The sequence below is a fragment of the Brachyistius frenatus genome, unplaced genomic scaffold, assembly GCF_029030835.1.
Source record: "Brachyistius frenatus isolate BFR_SWC_R1_liver_20210118 unplaced genomic scaffold, ASM2903083v1 Contig_201, whole genome shotgun sequence".
In the NCBI taxonomy this organism is placed as follows: Eukaryota; Metazoa; Chordata; class Actinopteri; family Embiotocidae; genus Brachyistius; species Brachyistius frenatus.
In genome coordinates, this window is record NW_027210800.1 from 80,865 (window position 1) to 97,841 (window position 16,977).

Genomic DNA, 16,977 nt, shown 5'->3' on the forward strand with positions numbered 1-16,977 from the left:
TGCAGTACTAGACAGTCCCATAAAATTCACCGTACAATATTACATGTCTGCTTTGAGTTACTATTTTGTAAAGACAGATATTGTCAACAAGTAATCTTGGATTTTCAGGTCTGCTTCCAGCCAGCGACTTGGTATTCTCCGATATTACCTCCCGAAGCTTCCGCGCTACCTGGAGAGCTCCTACTTCCAAAGTCATGTCCTACCTGGTGCGTTTCCGCAAGGCTGAAGATATCACTGGAGACTACATCTCCATGGCAGTGCCTGCCGACACCACCACAGCTGTTCTTCCCGGCCTTTATCCTCTCACTGCCTATGAAGTCAACGTCTTTGCTCAGTACGATAGAGGAGACAGTTTCCCTTTGACCGGTGAAGAGACCACTCTCGAAGGTAAGAAAGATTTCAGTTGGATTGGACTCTGTCCAGTTAACGTCTTCAGAACGAGAACATTTAGCATCTGTAATATTCTTTCCTTTTTAGAGCAAGGAGCGGTACAAAACCTACAAGTCACAGAGGAGACAACAAACAGTTTTAAGGTGTCATGGCAAGCTGCTTCTGGTTCGGTGATCAGGTACCGCCTGTCCTACGTCCCTTTGAGTGGCACCGCGGAGATACTGCAGGCCCAGACCATTGGACCAGAGACTACCATAGTTCTCCAGGAGCTTTTCCCCATCACCACCTACCGTGTATCTGTGTCTCCTGAGTATGTGAGCGGTATAGGGGACGAGATGCAGGTGGACGGCACCACCAAGGAAGGTGAGTCAAGAAAACTACAAGTCAACTTTTCTGTCTGATGAATATGAATTTGATTTCTCATCCACTGATGTTTGCTTTCAGTCCGCGGCTCTCCTCGTGACCTTCGTGTCTTTGATGAGACCATATCTACAATGAAACTGGCCTGGCAGGCCGCTCCAGGAAATGTTGTTCAGTACCACATTGCCTTCAAACCTGCCGAGGGAGGTGAGAGGAAGGAGATGTTGGTCAAGGGAGATATCACCCAGGCTGTGCTGAAGAACCTCCAACCAGCGACTGAATATGAGCTGTTTGTTAGTGCTCGCTACTCCTCTGGTTTGGGTGATCCTCTTCTGGGCACAGGAATGACGTTAGAAGGTAAGCGAGGATGTCACCTCGATAATACCTAATCTGACACTTCAATTATTTCTGAAGCCAGTTTGTGACAGAAATGTGAAACATGACCTAACATGGGGTGATGTTAGGTCATCGCCCCCCTCCCTTCCTATCCCTCCGCCCCTCTTGAAGTCCCAACAAAAATGTAAGCATCTGGTATTTCTCACAGGCGACAATATCAGAGTTAAGGAAGTTGTGCTTTTACTTTGCATGGTTGGTTGAGTATATGAGTTGTGGTTGGTGAGGAAAGGAGGGAATGTGCCATTTGATGGAATTCCTTTGGTACAGACTGTATGTTCGGGTGGCTTCGCCGCCATGAAGGCAGTGAGATGGAAACGGGTGTGGAATGCTTGTAAATCTTGAAATCGCATGGAATGACTTGGAGCAGGCGTTGAGAGCCATATGCCTGCCTAGTAGTGCCTTTACATCTTGGCCTGTCTGGAGCATGTGATTTACTGTTTTACAGTGGTTTATAGGACATATGGGAGATACTTTGTAAAATTAAAAAAAAAAAAAAATAGTACGGAATCAGCACTGTGGATAATTTTTGCAGATTGGGAGCAATTTAGTTCATCTGAAAAAAGTCCGCGATCAGCAGCTGTAGGCAGTTATAGAAGATGCAACATTGGGCAGGTCTTATGTTTATTTCAGACGGCGTTAAAATGGGTTACTATAGTGTAACAGCACAGGAAAGGAAAACAAAGAGATCTGTCCTATGCATACTATTAGTCGGTTCTACTTGTGGTCGCAAAACCAGTAAACTGTGTATAAAGTTAAAAGAATTTGCCTAACTTGGCATTACATTGTGGTGGGGAGCGAAACCGGCTCCACTCTTCTGGACTGAATGGTCAGGATTAGCCTCTGAATTTTGCTGTACATTAAAATCCTTTTCATGGTTTAAGATGATGAAATGCTTGTGGACAGATAAAGTACATTGTTGTTTTGACCAAAATGGGACTGAAGGGACAGAGAAGGAATTAGGCCTGGTCAGCTTCAGTTACGAGCTCTTAAAGATCAGAGAGGGACTTTGGCAATAATAGGAAGACGTGGGACTGTCTTTTATTAATCTTTTTAAGTGCCAAGATGAAAACAGCATGGTGCCTGCGTTTCATCAAGTCCAAGCTTTGCTCAAACTGCATTGAGACTCCTCTCTGAAAGCTGTTTGAGCCCACAGACATACCAAAGCTTTTCTGTTTAGCATAAAGTGTTTTACATTCCTAACAGGAGTGAGGTCCTCGGTGGAGGGCATATCTCAATTTAGGAGGGACATGTTTGCAAACACTTCATTTTGTGTCGCCACTTTTTCCATTTTGAATTCACAATGGGAATAATGCATTTTCATATTTGGTGAGTGCAACAATGTGAAAAAGAAAAGCATTTTTATCGTCATGGATTCCTCTTTAAACACTTTAAAAAAAAAAATTGCTGTTCCCACATTGACCGAAGGCCATGGTTTTGATTACACAGTTGGTTTCCACAGGTCAAATCTGTGCTGTCATCAGCTACACACCCCCAGAGGAAAAAGGCTGCATGACAAAGCACTTTGTTTAGCCATCTTTATCAAGCTGTCATGACGTCTTCATACCTCAACACTGATCTCATTGTTCTGGGTGCCACTCTTTTTGAGTGACCCACTCTGTGAAGTCCATGTAGGCGAGAACTGGAAGAGAGTGGCTCGCACAAAAGCCTCCCTTGTGGCTAACTGGGAATGGTTGCCAATGCAAAAGCCTTGAGCAGGACAGAATTATAACATCTTGAAATGACTCAGTAGGAGCACAAAGACGGTGTCACTGGGAATGCTTAGATGAGCATCCCAAATGTGTATATTAGACACAAACATGGCCAAATTATTTACTTAAGAAGAGGGAGTTTCATTCAGCATGTGGAAGATGTTACCTAAGAGTAACTTGAAAGCTGGATGAGCTGTCCGTCCGGTCTCAAGAACTGTCTGCTCGTCTTCCTCCAGGGCGGGGCAAGGAACAGGCAGAGGCACAGAGAAAGAGGCAGGAAAGAAAAAAGGGTTCTTCAAAATGTGAACCACAATGCCTCAGGGTGGCATGGTGGATAACTCAGCAGATAACTAAGAGGTCATATGTTCAACCCCCCCAAGCAGCAATTAGACCCATTTCTCAAATACGTGACCACTTGCATGACACCTCAAATAGGGGCTTAGACTCTTTTTTTACGAGCTTCCACTTGCAGAACAGCACAACACCAGGTGAAACTGAAGCATCTTGGTTTGATTTCCTCCGAAACCGATACCCTTGGCAATTTTTCAGCAGTGCCAGGCTCTTTCAGTCTCAGTGGATTTCTCACTCACTCTAAAGGTCCTTTGCGGTAACAGGCCGCAGAGGGAAGGACAATCCTTGGCTGGTACACATCTTTGTGTAATATGTCTTGGTGAACTAAGAGCAATATGTGAGGGAAGTCTGAGTTCAGGTACCCGTGCTGAGATGGCACTTTTCTTTTTTTTTCTTTTTCTTTATGGAGAAATGAAGACGGAACAAGTCAGAGCTTAGCTGGGTCTTCTAACTCAGTGCCCTTTTTATACCGAGATAAATATACCCAATACCAAGGTTGTGCATGGAGATATACGGTGGCCTCGGGCAGTCAAGCAATGTAAAATAATTAAGACGGTTCTGGTTGGCTGCTAATGTTTCAAATGCAATTTTCTGCTCCCTGGCAAGCTTTAAACCTGTTTGGCTGCAGATGTGAAGGTTGTCAGTACATGCTCTGCGAAAAAAAAATCTCTAAAGTGATCTTCAGTCGTGTCATATGTGGTTTTCAAGAGACGTGGGTGAGGCCTTAATGTGAATTTTTGAGCTGCCCATGTCCCAGATCTTAATTCGAGAGTCCCCCGCTTTGATGGGTTTGATGCAACATGAAGGGGTAGATATAGATGTGAACACATTTTTGTAGCCAAACATAAAATTCAAAAACTGACATATAACAAATGAATATTTATTGCATCTCTATAAATGCAGTGCTATGCTCCGCTGATCTATGGACCATGTGTTTCATGTATGTGGGCTTTTTGCTTCTTGGAGTGGCCCCTTCTCTTTCGCTTGTCTGCAAGTAGTGATGAAAAGTGAGCCACTCTCTGCAGATGTCATTATCTTGTGATCCTTTCGCCCTTGGTTCACACACACAGCCGGAAAAGTCAGTTAAGTTCATCCGCTTCCTTTTGCTTGGCAAAAATAACTGTTCTGATGGAACGAGCTGGGTATTTATAAATGGTCCACACTGTTTTCATGGTCCTTCAAAATCTGGATCCCTTTATTAGTTTTTGTGTTTGAGACCATCACTCTTGATAAGTGGCCTCTGCTGCTCTCAAGGTGCAGATCGCTCTGCTTGGCAGGCTCAGCTGCTGCGTTTACTTCTGTCCAGATCAGTTTCCAGTTGATCTGGAACGGGTGGACTCTGAGACGGACTCATAGCGTGACAGAAAGACACAGTGCTTAACATTTCCAAATCATCAAGCATTTAATTTGCGGTAGATTTGTGTTGCATTTTCATTCTTTGCAATTGCCTTTTTTTAAATTTTTAATTTTTTTTTTTATTAAAGCTCATTTGGTGAGGTTTGATGAATGAGGTTTGAGTGGGACCACCCAGCTGCATGGCTCTGCTATGCCTGTGATTATACTGTCGTTAGCTGCTGGCATGTAAGAGCTCAGGGGCTTGAATGAGGATCAGCATCCCGGAGGTTGTGTGGGAGCTCATCCTCCTGTGGTAGATCCAAGCTTCTCTCTATGGCAGCCAGACCGGAGAGTCCATCTCAACATGGGTATCCCTCTTAATTGAGCATGTGCTGGCTGTTTATCACGAGACACCGCCACAAAATTCCTTTCAATGTATTTCTGTGTTTCTACTTTCATGATGGTCTCGCAAGAAAAGTGAGTGAAGCAGAGAAAGGGAGAACGCAACATCTGCATTTGTGGCAAACACACTTTTGTGGATCGGGTTTCCTCCGTTTCAATGGAAAATTAAAGTGCTGCCAGGAGAGGTGCTGAGGATGTGTGATTTGTGATTAGTTTTGCAGAACTTTTTCCAACAGTCTCTTATTATGAGGGGAGCAAATCAGCTTCGAACAGATCCTGAGGGGTTAAAGCGGAGACAGATGAGTGAGTGTTGGTGGTTTATCACCGGGGTTGTTCGCCTTGGCCATTTTGTGTCTCGTCCACTTCCTCTAGTCTCCATATATCTGCATTAGAAATCAACACCACCTGGACGAAGCCATCGCTGGGTTGGAGCACCCAAGAGCATTTTTTTGTAATTTTTTTTTTTTATAATTTAGCACCAAAACCATCATCTAAGCTCAGTTATTATGCATGGAAGCAAATCAAAACCAGGAAAATCCTCTGAAAATTGTTTAGGCAAACAAAAGTAAACCTTTATTTCTGCATCTACTTCCACCGGTTGATCTACTTCTGTGTGTAATGCTCTTCTTTTGAATTTCTCCACAGAGCTCGGCTCACCCAGAGACTTGGTTACCAAAGACGTCACTGACACAAGTTTTGCTGTGTCCTGGGCTGCGGCTCCGGGTAATGTCCGTCAGTACCGGATCCGGTGGAAATCACTGTTCACTGAGGAGGCTGGCGAGCAGACAATAGCAGGAGACACCACCGCCACAGTTCTGGAGGGTCTCACCCCAGAGACACGTTACCAGGTTTCTGTGTTCGCTCTCTACGGCCATGGAGAGGGCCAGCCACTGGTTGGAGAGGAAACCACAGATGGTGAGTTACTGAGGGGGCTTTAACTCCTCCATCAAACACTTCTTCTCCCGTCCTTCTTTTCCTGGGTAGTTTTATGTTATTCTTTTTCCTTCCCATTTTTTTCTTTTGAAGTTTCTGAATGTTTCATCTTGGGAATATCTAGAACAGTAATTCCCAAAGTCTGGTATGTGAACCACTGGGAGCATGTGAGGCTCGACCTGTTGGTCGGCGAGACGCTTGCTGAAAGGCCTAACATTACAATAATGTAAAAATTAGCTGATAGTTATTTCAATATTTTAGAAATTCAACTTGCCTGCACTTAGCCATGTCGGCTGACATGTAACATGTACCGTTGGACATTACATTACGCTAACGTTAGCTTGACGCAGTTGGATTCAGATTTTAACATTTTATGGTTAAATCAGTTACTTTTATTTCATGAAAAAAACTATTGGCATCTGCAGAGGGAAGTGGTGCTTGGAAATTTGGTTTGATACAAATCCAGAGTGGTACATGGCCTCAAAAGGTTCCCACCAATGACTATAAAACGGATAGCTGCACTGTTTAAAAAAAAGAGAAATTTAACAGTCAGTAAAATCACTTTGAAACCGAAGAATGCCGTTCAGGACGACCTTCTCATGAAGGCATCTTAAGCCATAACGTTTCATGTGTCTCTTAAGCTGCAGATACAATTTAGGAGGTCATTGCTGAGAAATCTGGGGCAGTGACGCAGGTTTAAAAATCCAGAGACACAGCTGAAAGTACCATTTTGGTTTTTTTATATAGAAGTATGGATCTGTCAGTAACTCCTGTTCAGTTCATTTTGTTGAGCTTTGAAATAACGTCATGGCTGTTGGCCCTTGCTTTGTGTGGTGCATGTATAGCGGTGATGTAATGTCCAACACACCTGCACACGCTTTTCATGGGAGACGCAGAACAGATAGACATCAGCCGCTCCCTTGTTAGACTACACTCAAGCTTGGATGAGAAAAGCACATGGAGCGGAAACTTGCACCAGTTGGGAGGGCTCATGTCCACCAGTTAGTGAAATGGAATGTGCTCAAGGAAAAATATTTCCAACCATCGTTAGTGTTTATTGATTCTGGCAAGAAGGAAAGGTGGCACGGACACCAAACACAACCACCAGGCAGCTTTGCAGACGTAAACCTTCGCTTCGCTCATTCCTTCCTTTGCTTTTCGACCCTCTATCTGTTTCTCACTCTCCATGTGCTTTACACAAATCACAGGTCTCTTCTGGGCCGAGCCACACACGGCAAACTTGGATGCGCTTCTTTTTTCCGTTCATAAAAGTCCTCCCTCTGAAGTTGACCATGCTGAATATTTTCCTCAGCTCGTTTCGAAGCCTCTGACAATTCACACTTGCCCTTCCTGCTCTGAAAATAAGAAACACTCGATGGAAAAATGGGAACTATGGGTTTGCTCAAATTTGCAAGACATCTAAGTCTTGCTCCCAAAAACCCGCCAACTAAACACAATCAATCTTGTAAACGTGTGCCTGTTTAATGTATACGTCGGGAAATCTGAAATATTTTGTTAGGTTTGCATTCACACGCGTGTGGAAACTAAGCAGATATCTAGATGAAAGACTGGGTGGTCGTGAAGTGTGTTAATGTTTAGTTTACTTAGTAGCAGGAAAGCAATGCTGCTTATATTTCCAAAGGTATCTTGGAAACATGGGAGGTTAACGGAACAAATTCCCGTCTGAACAAGGCCCAAAGTCTACATTCAACCTCAGACCATCCATTCATCATTTCTCCTCTTCAACCTTTGTTCCTTTTCTCTTTGCCGTTCTTGCAGTCTCGGCTGCAGGCAGAACGATTGTTGTCTCAGAGGAGACGGAGAAGACCATGAAGGTGACGTGGCAAGCGGCACCTGGAAACGTGCTCAACTACCGCGTTACTTACAAACCCCAGTCAGGAGGACGCCAGCTTGCAGCCAAAGTACCAGGTGGCACCACCTTCACGGTGCTGAGACGCCTTACTCCCCTCACCACCTACGACATCACTGTCCTGCCAGTCTACCGTTCCGGAGAAGGCAAAGCAAGGCAAGGAGAAGGAACAACACGTACGTTGGCCGCCGTCCGCTACACCACAAATATTGCTTTCCCTGTTGCCAAGTTTAAGAAAAGTTTGATTATCCATGACAACCATCCACATCCTTTAGCAATATTACAGTAAATGCACATATCTCCTCTTCAGCTTCATTTTGTAACACTTTAAGACTTAGTTTCTGAAATGTTAACATGTAGTTCAGTCTTATTTTTGTTTTAATCGATGCATTTCTCTTGTCTCCAGTGTCACCTTATAAAGGTCCAAGGAACCTTCAGACTTCAGAGCCCGGCAAGACCAGTTTCCGTGTCACCTGGGACCATGCTCCAGGTGACGTTAAGGGTTACAAGGTCGCCTTCCACCCTGTTGGAGATGACATTGACTTGGGAGAACTTCTTGTTGGTCCCTTTGACAACACCGTGGTTCTGGAGGAGCTCAGGTGTGTCTCCAAGCTGATTTCTCATTTTATTCTCTTTGTCATATGAATGTAGAAGGAAATTCCTGCAGCCCATCACCTAAAGAAAATCGTTTGTTTTTTTTGGGTCTGCAGAGCTGATACCAAATACACAGTGAGTGTGGTTGGTATGTTTGAGGGAGGAGAGAGTGTACCATTGGCTGGAGAGGAGAACACCACTTACATGGATGCACCTGATCCAACTTTTGAGATACCAAGTAAGGTTTTCAAATATTCTCCCATAAAATCACATGTATATGATTTCCATGGTTTATTTCTTAAGAAGGGATAACAGAAGAACATGTTGGAGTCTAAAACTAACGAGAACATGAACAAATGGTTTTCGTCATTCTGTTACAATATCTGTCAACGCTTTCAAGGCTGTGTCTCCAGTATGTTAAGTCTCTCTGCAGCAACAGTCAAACATTGGAGGCTGTATCACATAGTAAATTTCTACTTAGGAAAATACACTCTAAACCCCATGCCTCATAAAAACTGAAGAGTTTCTGCAAATGCCTTTCCTCAAAGCTAATTGTCTCGCGAAATAACAGACATAATGGCATTTCCATCTGTCTGCCCTTTTCTCGCTTTCTTCTTTGTGTCACTTTGGGCTTCCGCTTTTTATTTCCAGTCCAAGTACAGCCAGAGTAGATACGAGCCATGCGCGTATAATCTGTTTGCAGTTATAAAAGGTTTTACTACCCAGTGAGTCAGAGCGTGGCAGGCAGTAAGTGTGAGAAGAGGAAAAATGTTGTGTTTGCTGGAAGGAACTGGAAAGGTCAACTTAACCGCTCGGCCCAAAGCTCGGTCCTAATAAAGTAGATTCAGTGACAACTTGCAACTCCACAACATATAAACTACAAGAGGCGAGAGAATCCCACGCTTCATTGTAGTTCTACTCGTTACCGCTCAGTTTTCAATACGCCTCTGAAGAAAGTTTTGAGTGCCCCAAAAGTCTCAAGACGCATTCTCTCTTATTTGTTGCACTAATTTATTAAGAACTACTTGAATTACTTGAGAACATCATTTTTTACAGCTTTATATACTTTTCCTCTTTTCACATTTTCATCTTAAGCAAAAGATAGGCAATAGCTTATGAAGTCTGGTATCTTATTCTCTCTTTTTTATCGTTATGCCTGTAAAAGACCCGCCTGTTGGAGATGATATATGTTCGCAGACATGTTTGTGTACCTCTGCTGGTTTGGGTTTTCTGTGTAAATCAAGCTTCATGTAACCTGTTTTCAGTTGCAGACAGTGGTAATTAGAGCAACATCTGCCTATCGCTGCTGCACATCTGCTAGCCCTCTTTTAGGTACACAGGATCGGATGCCTCCCTTGTCATCACGCAGGTGTTTGGAAAGCAGGATGTGAATATTTCCTTGCTGCTCTGGAGGGCGCAATAATCTCTCCAGTTGGGGCCTTTGATTTGTCACCAGCCCAGTGAGGGTATATGCTTCTGATCTGCCCCGGGGACGATCTTGTGGATCCAAAAAGAACAACTGAACGAAACACTGCCTCAACATGCTGCAAAGACAAGAAGATACTAATAAAAGTTATCTGAGAAAAACATCAGAAGCAAAGAGACACTACTTTGCTTCTAGCTTGTGGAGATGTTTCTGAAGCATTCTGGAAGTTGTTTCGATGTCTTTTTGTTCAATGCCTAAAATGAAACTTCATGTCATGAACCTTTCTTTCCTTCCTTCTTCACTTCTCAAGTTTCCTTGAACACCTCTTGCATCATTTTTTACTCCCACCCACCAACACACCCACACAAATACCACTTTTGTTCATGATAGTTAAATTGCATCTCATTTGAAACTTGAACCTCCGTCCTCTCTGACATGTAAACCTCTGCTCTGTCAGATGTGATGTGTAAGACCAATGCACAGGCTGACATCGTGCTGCTGGTGGACGGCTCCTGGAGTATCGGACGTCTTAACTTCAAGACCATTCGTGCCTTTATTGCCCGTATGGTGGGAGTCTTCGACATTGGTCCTGAACGGGTCCAAATTGGTGGGTCTACCCAGAATGAGCAACAATAATTCGAGTCAGCATGTTATTCCTAATAAAACAAAAAAGGTTTCTTTGAGTTGGTCTAACAAGGGTTTTGTGGTGTCTTCAGGACTTGCTCAGTACAGTGGAGACCCAAAGACTGAATGGCATTTGGATGCTCATCGAACCCGGGACTCCCTCCTGGAGGCTGTGGCTAACCTGCCCTACAAAGGAGGAAACACCTTGACAGGTACTTAAACCTGTTTATTTAACATTTTGCTAGTGATGGCACTGCCACCTCTTTTTATGTGGGCACGGTGGGAAATTTTACACTGTGTCTAAAATGTCAATGCATCTATGTCTTCATTGCAGGTCTCGCTTTGAACTACCTCCTTCAGAACAATTTCAAAGAGAATGTCGGGATGCGACCCAAAGCTCGCAAGATCGGTGTTTTGATCACTGACGGCAAATCCCAGGACGATGTCATCGTCAACTCTCAGGGTTTACGTGATCAGGGCATCGAGCTCTACGCCATCGGTGAGCAAAGATCCAGTCTTTTCGCGAACACATTGTATGACGTAAACAAACACAACCGCTATTGACCCTCGACTTGATCATTGTAGGTGTGAAGAACGCAGATGAGAATGAGTTGAGGTCCATCGCCTCTGACCCGGAAGAGATTCACATGTACAACGTGGCTGATTTCTCCTTCCTGTTGGACATTGTGGACAAAGTTAATGACAACCTCTGTAACAGTGTCAAGGGACCAGGTACGTGTGGTCTTAGATCTGAGAATACAAATCTCTGAATGATGAAAGTTAAGAAAGCAACAACAAGCAGCACACTTAATTGCAAGGACGGAAGTCTTCTGCTTTACAAACATTAATAAAAACACTAAGAACTCCAAGCCCTTGGAAAATATTGAAGATCTATTTTTTTTGTCCTTCCCCTAAAATTCTTTCTGCCGCCCTGGAAAAGAAAATGGTCTGCTCCTTAATCAAATTAAAGAGCTACTATTGAACACTGTAGGGGAACTTCCTGGGGAGGAAGCGGCTTTACAGTCTCGATAAGTGCTCTTCTGTGTACTAGGTTCTGTTAGGACTTGTTATCACTGGGAATGGGATGTTTTTATCCATTGCCAGATCTTTTTTTAATATTTTTTTCCGTCATATATAACTTTTGTAGCGAGACTGTGAAGCATGTTAATTACAAAGCAGGCATACTTTTACACGACGGTGTATAATATCCCCTGAGATTACCCATGCAGCAGTTTCCATCTTTCTCTGGTTGCATTGAAATAGGAGGTGCTCCGGATCCACCCACCGATCTGGTGACATCCGAGGTGACTCACCAGTCCTTCAGAGCTACCTGGATCGCTCCTGATGGCCCGGTGGAGAAGTACCGTGTGGAGTACATGAGTCCGTCAGGACGCCCACAACAGGTATACAAGCCATGAAACCAAAAATGGCCTCAGTCTGATTGTAGTGCTTCTCTGCTTACTGCTGTCCTCACCCGCTGTTTCTAACGAGATACTGATGGGAAAAAAACTTATATTTCCAGCTTCATGTTTCTGTTGGCTTCTCGCTGTATTGGTGTCTAATTACATTACAGTCTGACACGGGGCAAAGAAACAAAAACACTCAACTCTCGGTTTAGAGGATTAGAAAGCAAATAATGACTTCGTGGCTGATCGTTCTGGTGGCCAGCAGGGTCTTGGCTTCACAATGTGTGGAAGAGATGCATTCTTGGTGTCTGAATCTAATTACATGCGGGAGATGTTTGTTTGTGTCCAGCTCCCATTGTTTTGTTTCATAGTGAACATTATGAATGAGGTTTTATTGTTGTTTATGGATTTGGCATGCTAAACCCAAATGCTTAGTTTAAAAAAAAAATAAAAAGAAAGTCAGATGGCTCTCTGGTTTTAAATGGAAAGCTTAATTAAATCCCTCCAGTAAACAGATCGGAGCATTGATTGTTTTACTGCTAAATTGATTATTGGCCACATTCTCTTTTTCACTCTACCATTGCACCTTATGCAACCACAATATTTCCAAAAAGTGTCTACAGACATGCAAACTTCATCAAAAATGTGTAACTCATGGATGTGAGAGCTTTGAACCAAAGAGATTGCCCCCCAAAAATGACTCCTTTAACTCGGATCTTTTTACTCTCCCGTCTGCTGTTAGGTGTTTGTGGGTGGAACCGAGACCACAGTGATTCTCCAGAGCCTCAACCCTCTGACAGAGTACCTGGTCAACGTCTACTCCGTGGTGGGAGAGGAGAGCAGCGAGCCCCTAAAAGGATTAGAGACCACATGTATGTTATCTTTTTGTTTTGTTTTTTGGCGTACTTCTAGGGTTGCTTCATTTGATTTAAAGAGATTCACTAATAAAAATCTACACATGGTAAACATTGCTTAAATCTAACTGTAAACAGCCCTACTATGACATGACTAAAAATGGACAAAGTGATCTACACAAGAGAAGCATGCTTGAAAGTCTCTATGATTTAGAGTCTAACGCTAAGAGCCTTTTTCCGCCTTCTAGGAAACCCAGAAAAATGGGATTGTCAAAGAGCAACACTTTAAATTAAAACAGGCTCTTTTACTCTCATGATCTTCTAGCATTTACTTTTATGAGCAGTTTCCCTTTGAGTCAGCCACCATCACTGAATCTCTCTGGCTCAGTTGCATGGCATCGATTTAACGTACTCAGTGACTCCTGTGTGGTCTCCATTGTTAAAATGTTCAACGGTAGTATATACATGTATCTAGGTATTGTTTATAAAACCATACATGGCAGCCAAAAGACAGAAACAGTAAATCCTAATTAAATGTAAATTGAGAGGCAATTTACACAATTACACTCAGCTTTGAGCACAATGCTGACTTCTTTATTTGTTTCTTTTAAGATGTTGTTAATTGTTGTTTCATTGGTGCTCTCTAGAAAAGCAAACATTTAAGTTTTCTATAAAAAATACATGTAAAAAAGCAGGGAAGGTTGAGCTTGTGCGGTGTTAATGACATGAAAAAAATGTAATGCAATCAAAGGAACATACAGAGAAAGTATGCATCCCTATTAGCTAAACTAGGTATTTATGTCAGCATTTGCTGTGTTCATATATGTAAATAAATACATTCACAATTGCAAGCATTAGTTAAAACCTAAATTTGACTGTGCCAATGTTTGCTGCCATTAACATGATTTTCTGGTTGGCCAGTGCCCCTGAGTGACGTGAAGATGATAAACATTTATGATGAGCGGACCACCACCATGCGAGTGAGGTGGGAGCAGGCGGATGGAGCTACGGGCTACATGCTGCTCTACAGCGCCATCAACGCCACACAGCCCACCGCCGAGCAGGAGGTGAGCTACGATGTTTGAACACTGAGAACGCACCGGATACTTCAATCTACTGTCAGCACAGTTTTGACGAAATACAGACGTCACACATTGAAATAACATTTGACAAAGCCACCAGTGTTTGTCTCATCATCCAGCAGACAAGGCAAAAGGGAAAATACAAAGGAACGTTGTTAGCCACAAAGGGGTGGATGAACCATGAGCTCACTGCCAAGGGAACAGATACATTTGTTCATAAGGTGTCATGGTCAAAACCAGATTCAGCAGCTGTGCTTCAATATTAATATTTCTCTAAATGTTCTTTTTCACACATCTCAATCGATGTCACTGAGGAGTCCCCGTCGTCCGCCCGTCCTCTGACCTCATGCTGTTTGTGTGCTTTGGTCTCCTTCCAGATGAGAGTGGGAGGAGATACAACTGAAGTCCAGCTGGTGAAGTTGCTCCCCAACACGGCCTACACGCTCTCCCTCTTCGCCCTCCATGGAGAATCAGCCAGTGAACCTCTGACCCAGCAGGGAGTCACCTGTACGTTGTCGCATGATCACAAACTCATTTAATATAATCCAGAACACATTTAAAGAAGCTCATATAACTTTTTCATTCATATTAATGAACATTAACACTAACTGTCAACTACTGAACTTCGGTGCCTTGTTCAGTGCCGATGCCACCTGCGGGAGAGCTGAGGGTTCGTGAGATCACCCACAGCAGCATGAGGCTCATCTGGGATGCTGCTCCTGGTGCCGTTCGCAAGTACATCCTCACCTACAAGCCCGAGGATGGAGGAGCCAAAGAAGTGAGTTGTGTTTACTTTTCCTTCCTTCCGACTGCACGCAAGCAAGATGATAGCAGCCTACGTTTTGACCGGTCCTCGACTCCTCGTGCGTTACCTGTTGTCTGTTAGAGTCATCAGGTTTGGTGGTGATGAATTCATATTCAGTAGATATTTTTGACTGATCCTTTATTATATTGGCTGAGAACACGTAATGGAGACTGCAGCTGGTTGGGTGGACATCAGGGAATGTTCTGGAGTCCAGTGAAAAGATTATGAAACTATCAGAACACGGTTTTGCGGGGTTTAAAGGGTCGTTACGGTGGTGGGGATTGGACGCATACTTTATGGTCGCGTGTTCCCTTTTGGGAGTTCTTGGGCTACAGCGGCAAACTCTGGTCTGTGTTTTGTTACTTCCTCCACTGTAAATCAGGTGGAGGTGGTGCTCGAAGCTCTTAGAGTGGAAACACAAGTGAATCGTGGGCTGAGGGTTTACAGGTTTGTGTGTGACAGCGTGACACTGACAGCACAAAGTCCCTGCAGGTGAAGCCTTTAAATTGTTTTTATGGTCCTGGGAGAGAAAATGAAGTCCTCATTCAGACCAACAACTCACATGATCAGACAAACATATAGCAACCGTTGAAGGTTATAGAGAAACTTAAGTTAAATTTCTTAACATTTAGCTAATAAACATTAAAACCTGAGTTGTAACAAGTATTGCAGGTGTCCGGTCAAAGTCTTTTGCTTTTTGTTGTGTCTTGTTTGTTCCCAGTTTCCTCAGTTTTATACCCTTTGGTCAAGTTTCCTACCAGTTTTATGAGGTGCACTTTACTGCTCCCGCGAGTATTCCTGGAAAGTTGGGAGGCTGAGAACGGAATTAAAGTTTTGCAGCTCTTTGCAAAATTTGACCGAGGAGAAAAACACCTGAAGTTCTTTTGTAAATTAGTAAATTTTCTTTGATTTGTTGATTTCATTTAAAAATATCTAACAAGCGTGTTTGAATTTTTCTGCAGCTGGAAGTAGGAGGACATTTAACCACCAGCATACTGGACAACCTGGTCTCACAGACTGAGTATTCTTTAGCTGTTACTCCAATCTACGATGAAGGACCTGGACAGCCAATGTTGGGAGAGGGAATCACGGGTAGGAATGAAAATTATTGTCATGGTGACAAAGTGGGTCACAGATGTCCTCTGCCTGCTTCTCACTGAGAGATCACAACCACCTTCCTTCCCTCTGCTCCACAGATGTTGTTCCAGCACCAAAGAACCTGCGCTTCTCAGAAGTGACCCAGACCAGCTTCAGAGCTACGTGGGAGCACGGAGCCCCTGACGTGGCTCTGTATCGCATTGGCTGGGCTAAGAAGGGAGATACCAACTTCCAATACGTAAGAGAAAACCAGCTATCCAAGATGTTTACATTTGGAATAAATCATGCAGGTATTCTTTGATGAGTCCCACAGTAAGTGCCTTGGCGAGGCTTTGGAAAAGTCCTCCGGAAGAGGCAGTGAGAACATCTGAAAAACAGACTTTTACACCAATCCCATCAAAATCTGTCCAATATGGATCTTGTGTCGCTGTCTTTGGTTTAGTCAAGCAGCATCCCACATGTTGCGTTTGTGTTTTCCTCATCAGGCGATTCTGAACAACGATGAGCTCACCCACGTCCTGGAGAACTTGGAGCCAGACACGCCCTACGATGTGTCCGTCACCGCCATCTACCCAGATGAATCCGAGAGCGAGGATCTGCTCGGCGTCGAGAGGACATGTAAGATGCACACCGCATCTGTGTGATGACATCACAACAATAACTTTGGTTTCCTTAAATTACTTGTCAGTGTCTGTGTTGGATCTTGACCAAAGATGAGACCAATGATTAATCCTGTGATTTTACATTGTGGAAATATGCTGATTGAAATGTTCAGTCATGGGTATGCCCATTATACCTTTCTATTTCTGCCTCTATAGTGTCTGGGAAATTTGTTAAACCAAGTGAGTATGTTTGTGGTAAAGCAAAAGGATGCTTTTTTTCCTTTCAAGTGATGAAAGCATGTTTTCTCATTTCAACCAGTCATCAACGCAGTTGTTCATTTGGACAACTGTTTCATCGTCAAGCAAAGCATTTAACCCAATCACCGCTCCAACGGTGCTGCAGCTGACAGCCCGGTTTTATCATGTGTTTGTCTGTCTGCGTTTGTGTTTGGCTCATTGTCCATGCCGTCCATCCATCCTGAGGCTTGTTCATGATTATGTTCTCCCTCAGTCAAATGAAATGGCTGAAGATGGGTTTCAACCATGCATGCCTGGCAAAACAAGGATTTGAATCCCTGTTTTTGAAGCCATCAACCATCATTTATTCATCCATCCATCTATCCATCCATCCATCTATTCATGGCATTCATCAGTTCATCCATCATCATCATCATCATCATCATCATCATCATCATCATCATCAATCCATTGCCATTCAACAGACTCCATCCCTTCTTCAG

At 43.5% G+C, this 16,977-nt stretch overlaps 1 protein-coding gene across 6 annotated transcripts in view; it reads left to right on the forward strand.

Moving 5' to 3' along the window:
• The window catches only part of col12a1a (collagen, type XII, alpha 1a), a 53,773-nt gene that overhangs the window by 10,175 nt on the left and 26,621 nt on the right, over positions 1–16,977 (forward strand). For 3 of the 6 annotated variants that reach the window (XM_069718860.1, XM_069718862.1, XM_069718858.1), the window contains 20 exons: positions 109–387; positions 478–753; positions 835–1,107; positions 5,589–5,858; positions 7,656–7,922; positions 8,153–8,345; positions 8,457–8,578; positions 10,224–10,373; positions 10,483–10,602; positions 10,725–10,889; positions 10,976–11,122; positions 11,654–11,793; positions 12,539–12,668; positions 13,572–13,717; positions 14,110–14,239; positions 14,374–14,510; positions 15,500–15,629; positions 15,734–15,873; positions 16,121–16,253; positions 16,454–16,477. In XM_069718860.1, the coding sequence (XP_069574961.1) occupies positions 109–387; positions 478–753; positions 835–1,107; positions 5,589–5,858; positions 7,656–7,922; positions 8,153–8,345; positions 8,457–8,578; positions 10,224–10,373; positions 10,483–10,602; positions 10,725–10,889; positions 10,976–11,122; positions 11,654–11,793; positions 12,539–12,668; positions 13,572–13,717; positions 14,110–14,239; positions 14,374–14,510; positions 15,500–15,629; positions 15,734–15,873; positions 16,121–16,253; positions 16,454–16,477 (3,372 nt within the window). The remainder of the gene's footprint in view (positions 1–108; positions 388–477; positions 754–834; positions 1,108–5,588; positions 5,859–7,655; positions 7,923–8,152; positions 8,346–8,456; positions 8,579–10,223; positions 10,374–10,482; positions 10,603–10,724; positions 10,890–10,975; positions 11,123–11,653; positions 11,794–12,538; positions 12,669–13,571; positions 13,718–14,109; positions 14,240–14,373; positions 14,511–15,499; positions 15,630–15,733; positions 15,874–16,120; positions 16,254–16,453; positions 16,478–16,977) is intronic. The other 3 variants (XM_069718861.1, XM_069718859.1, XM_069718863.1) reach the window with 2 other exon arrangements.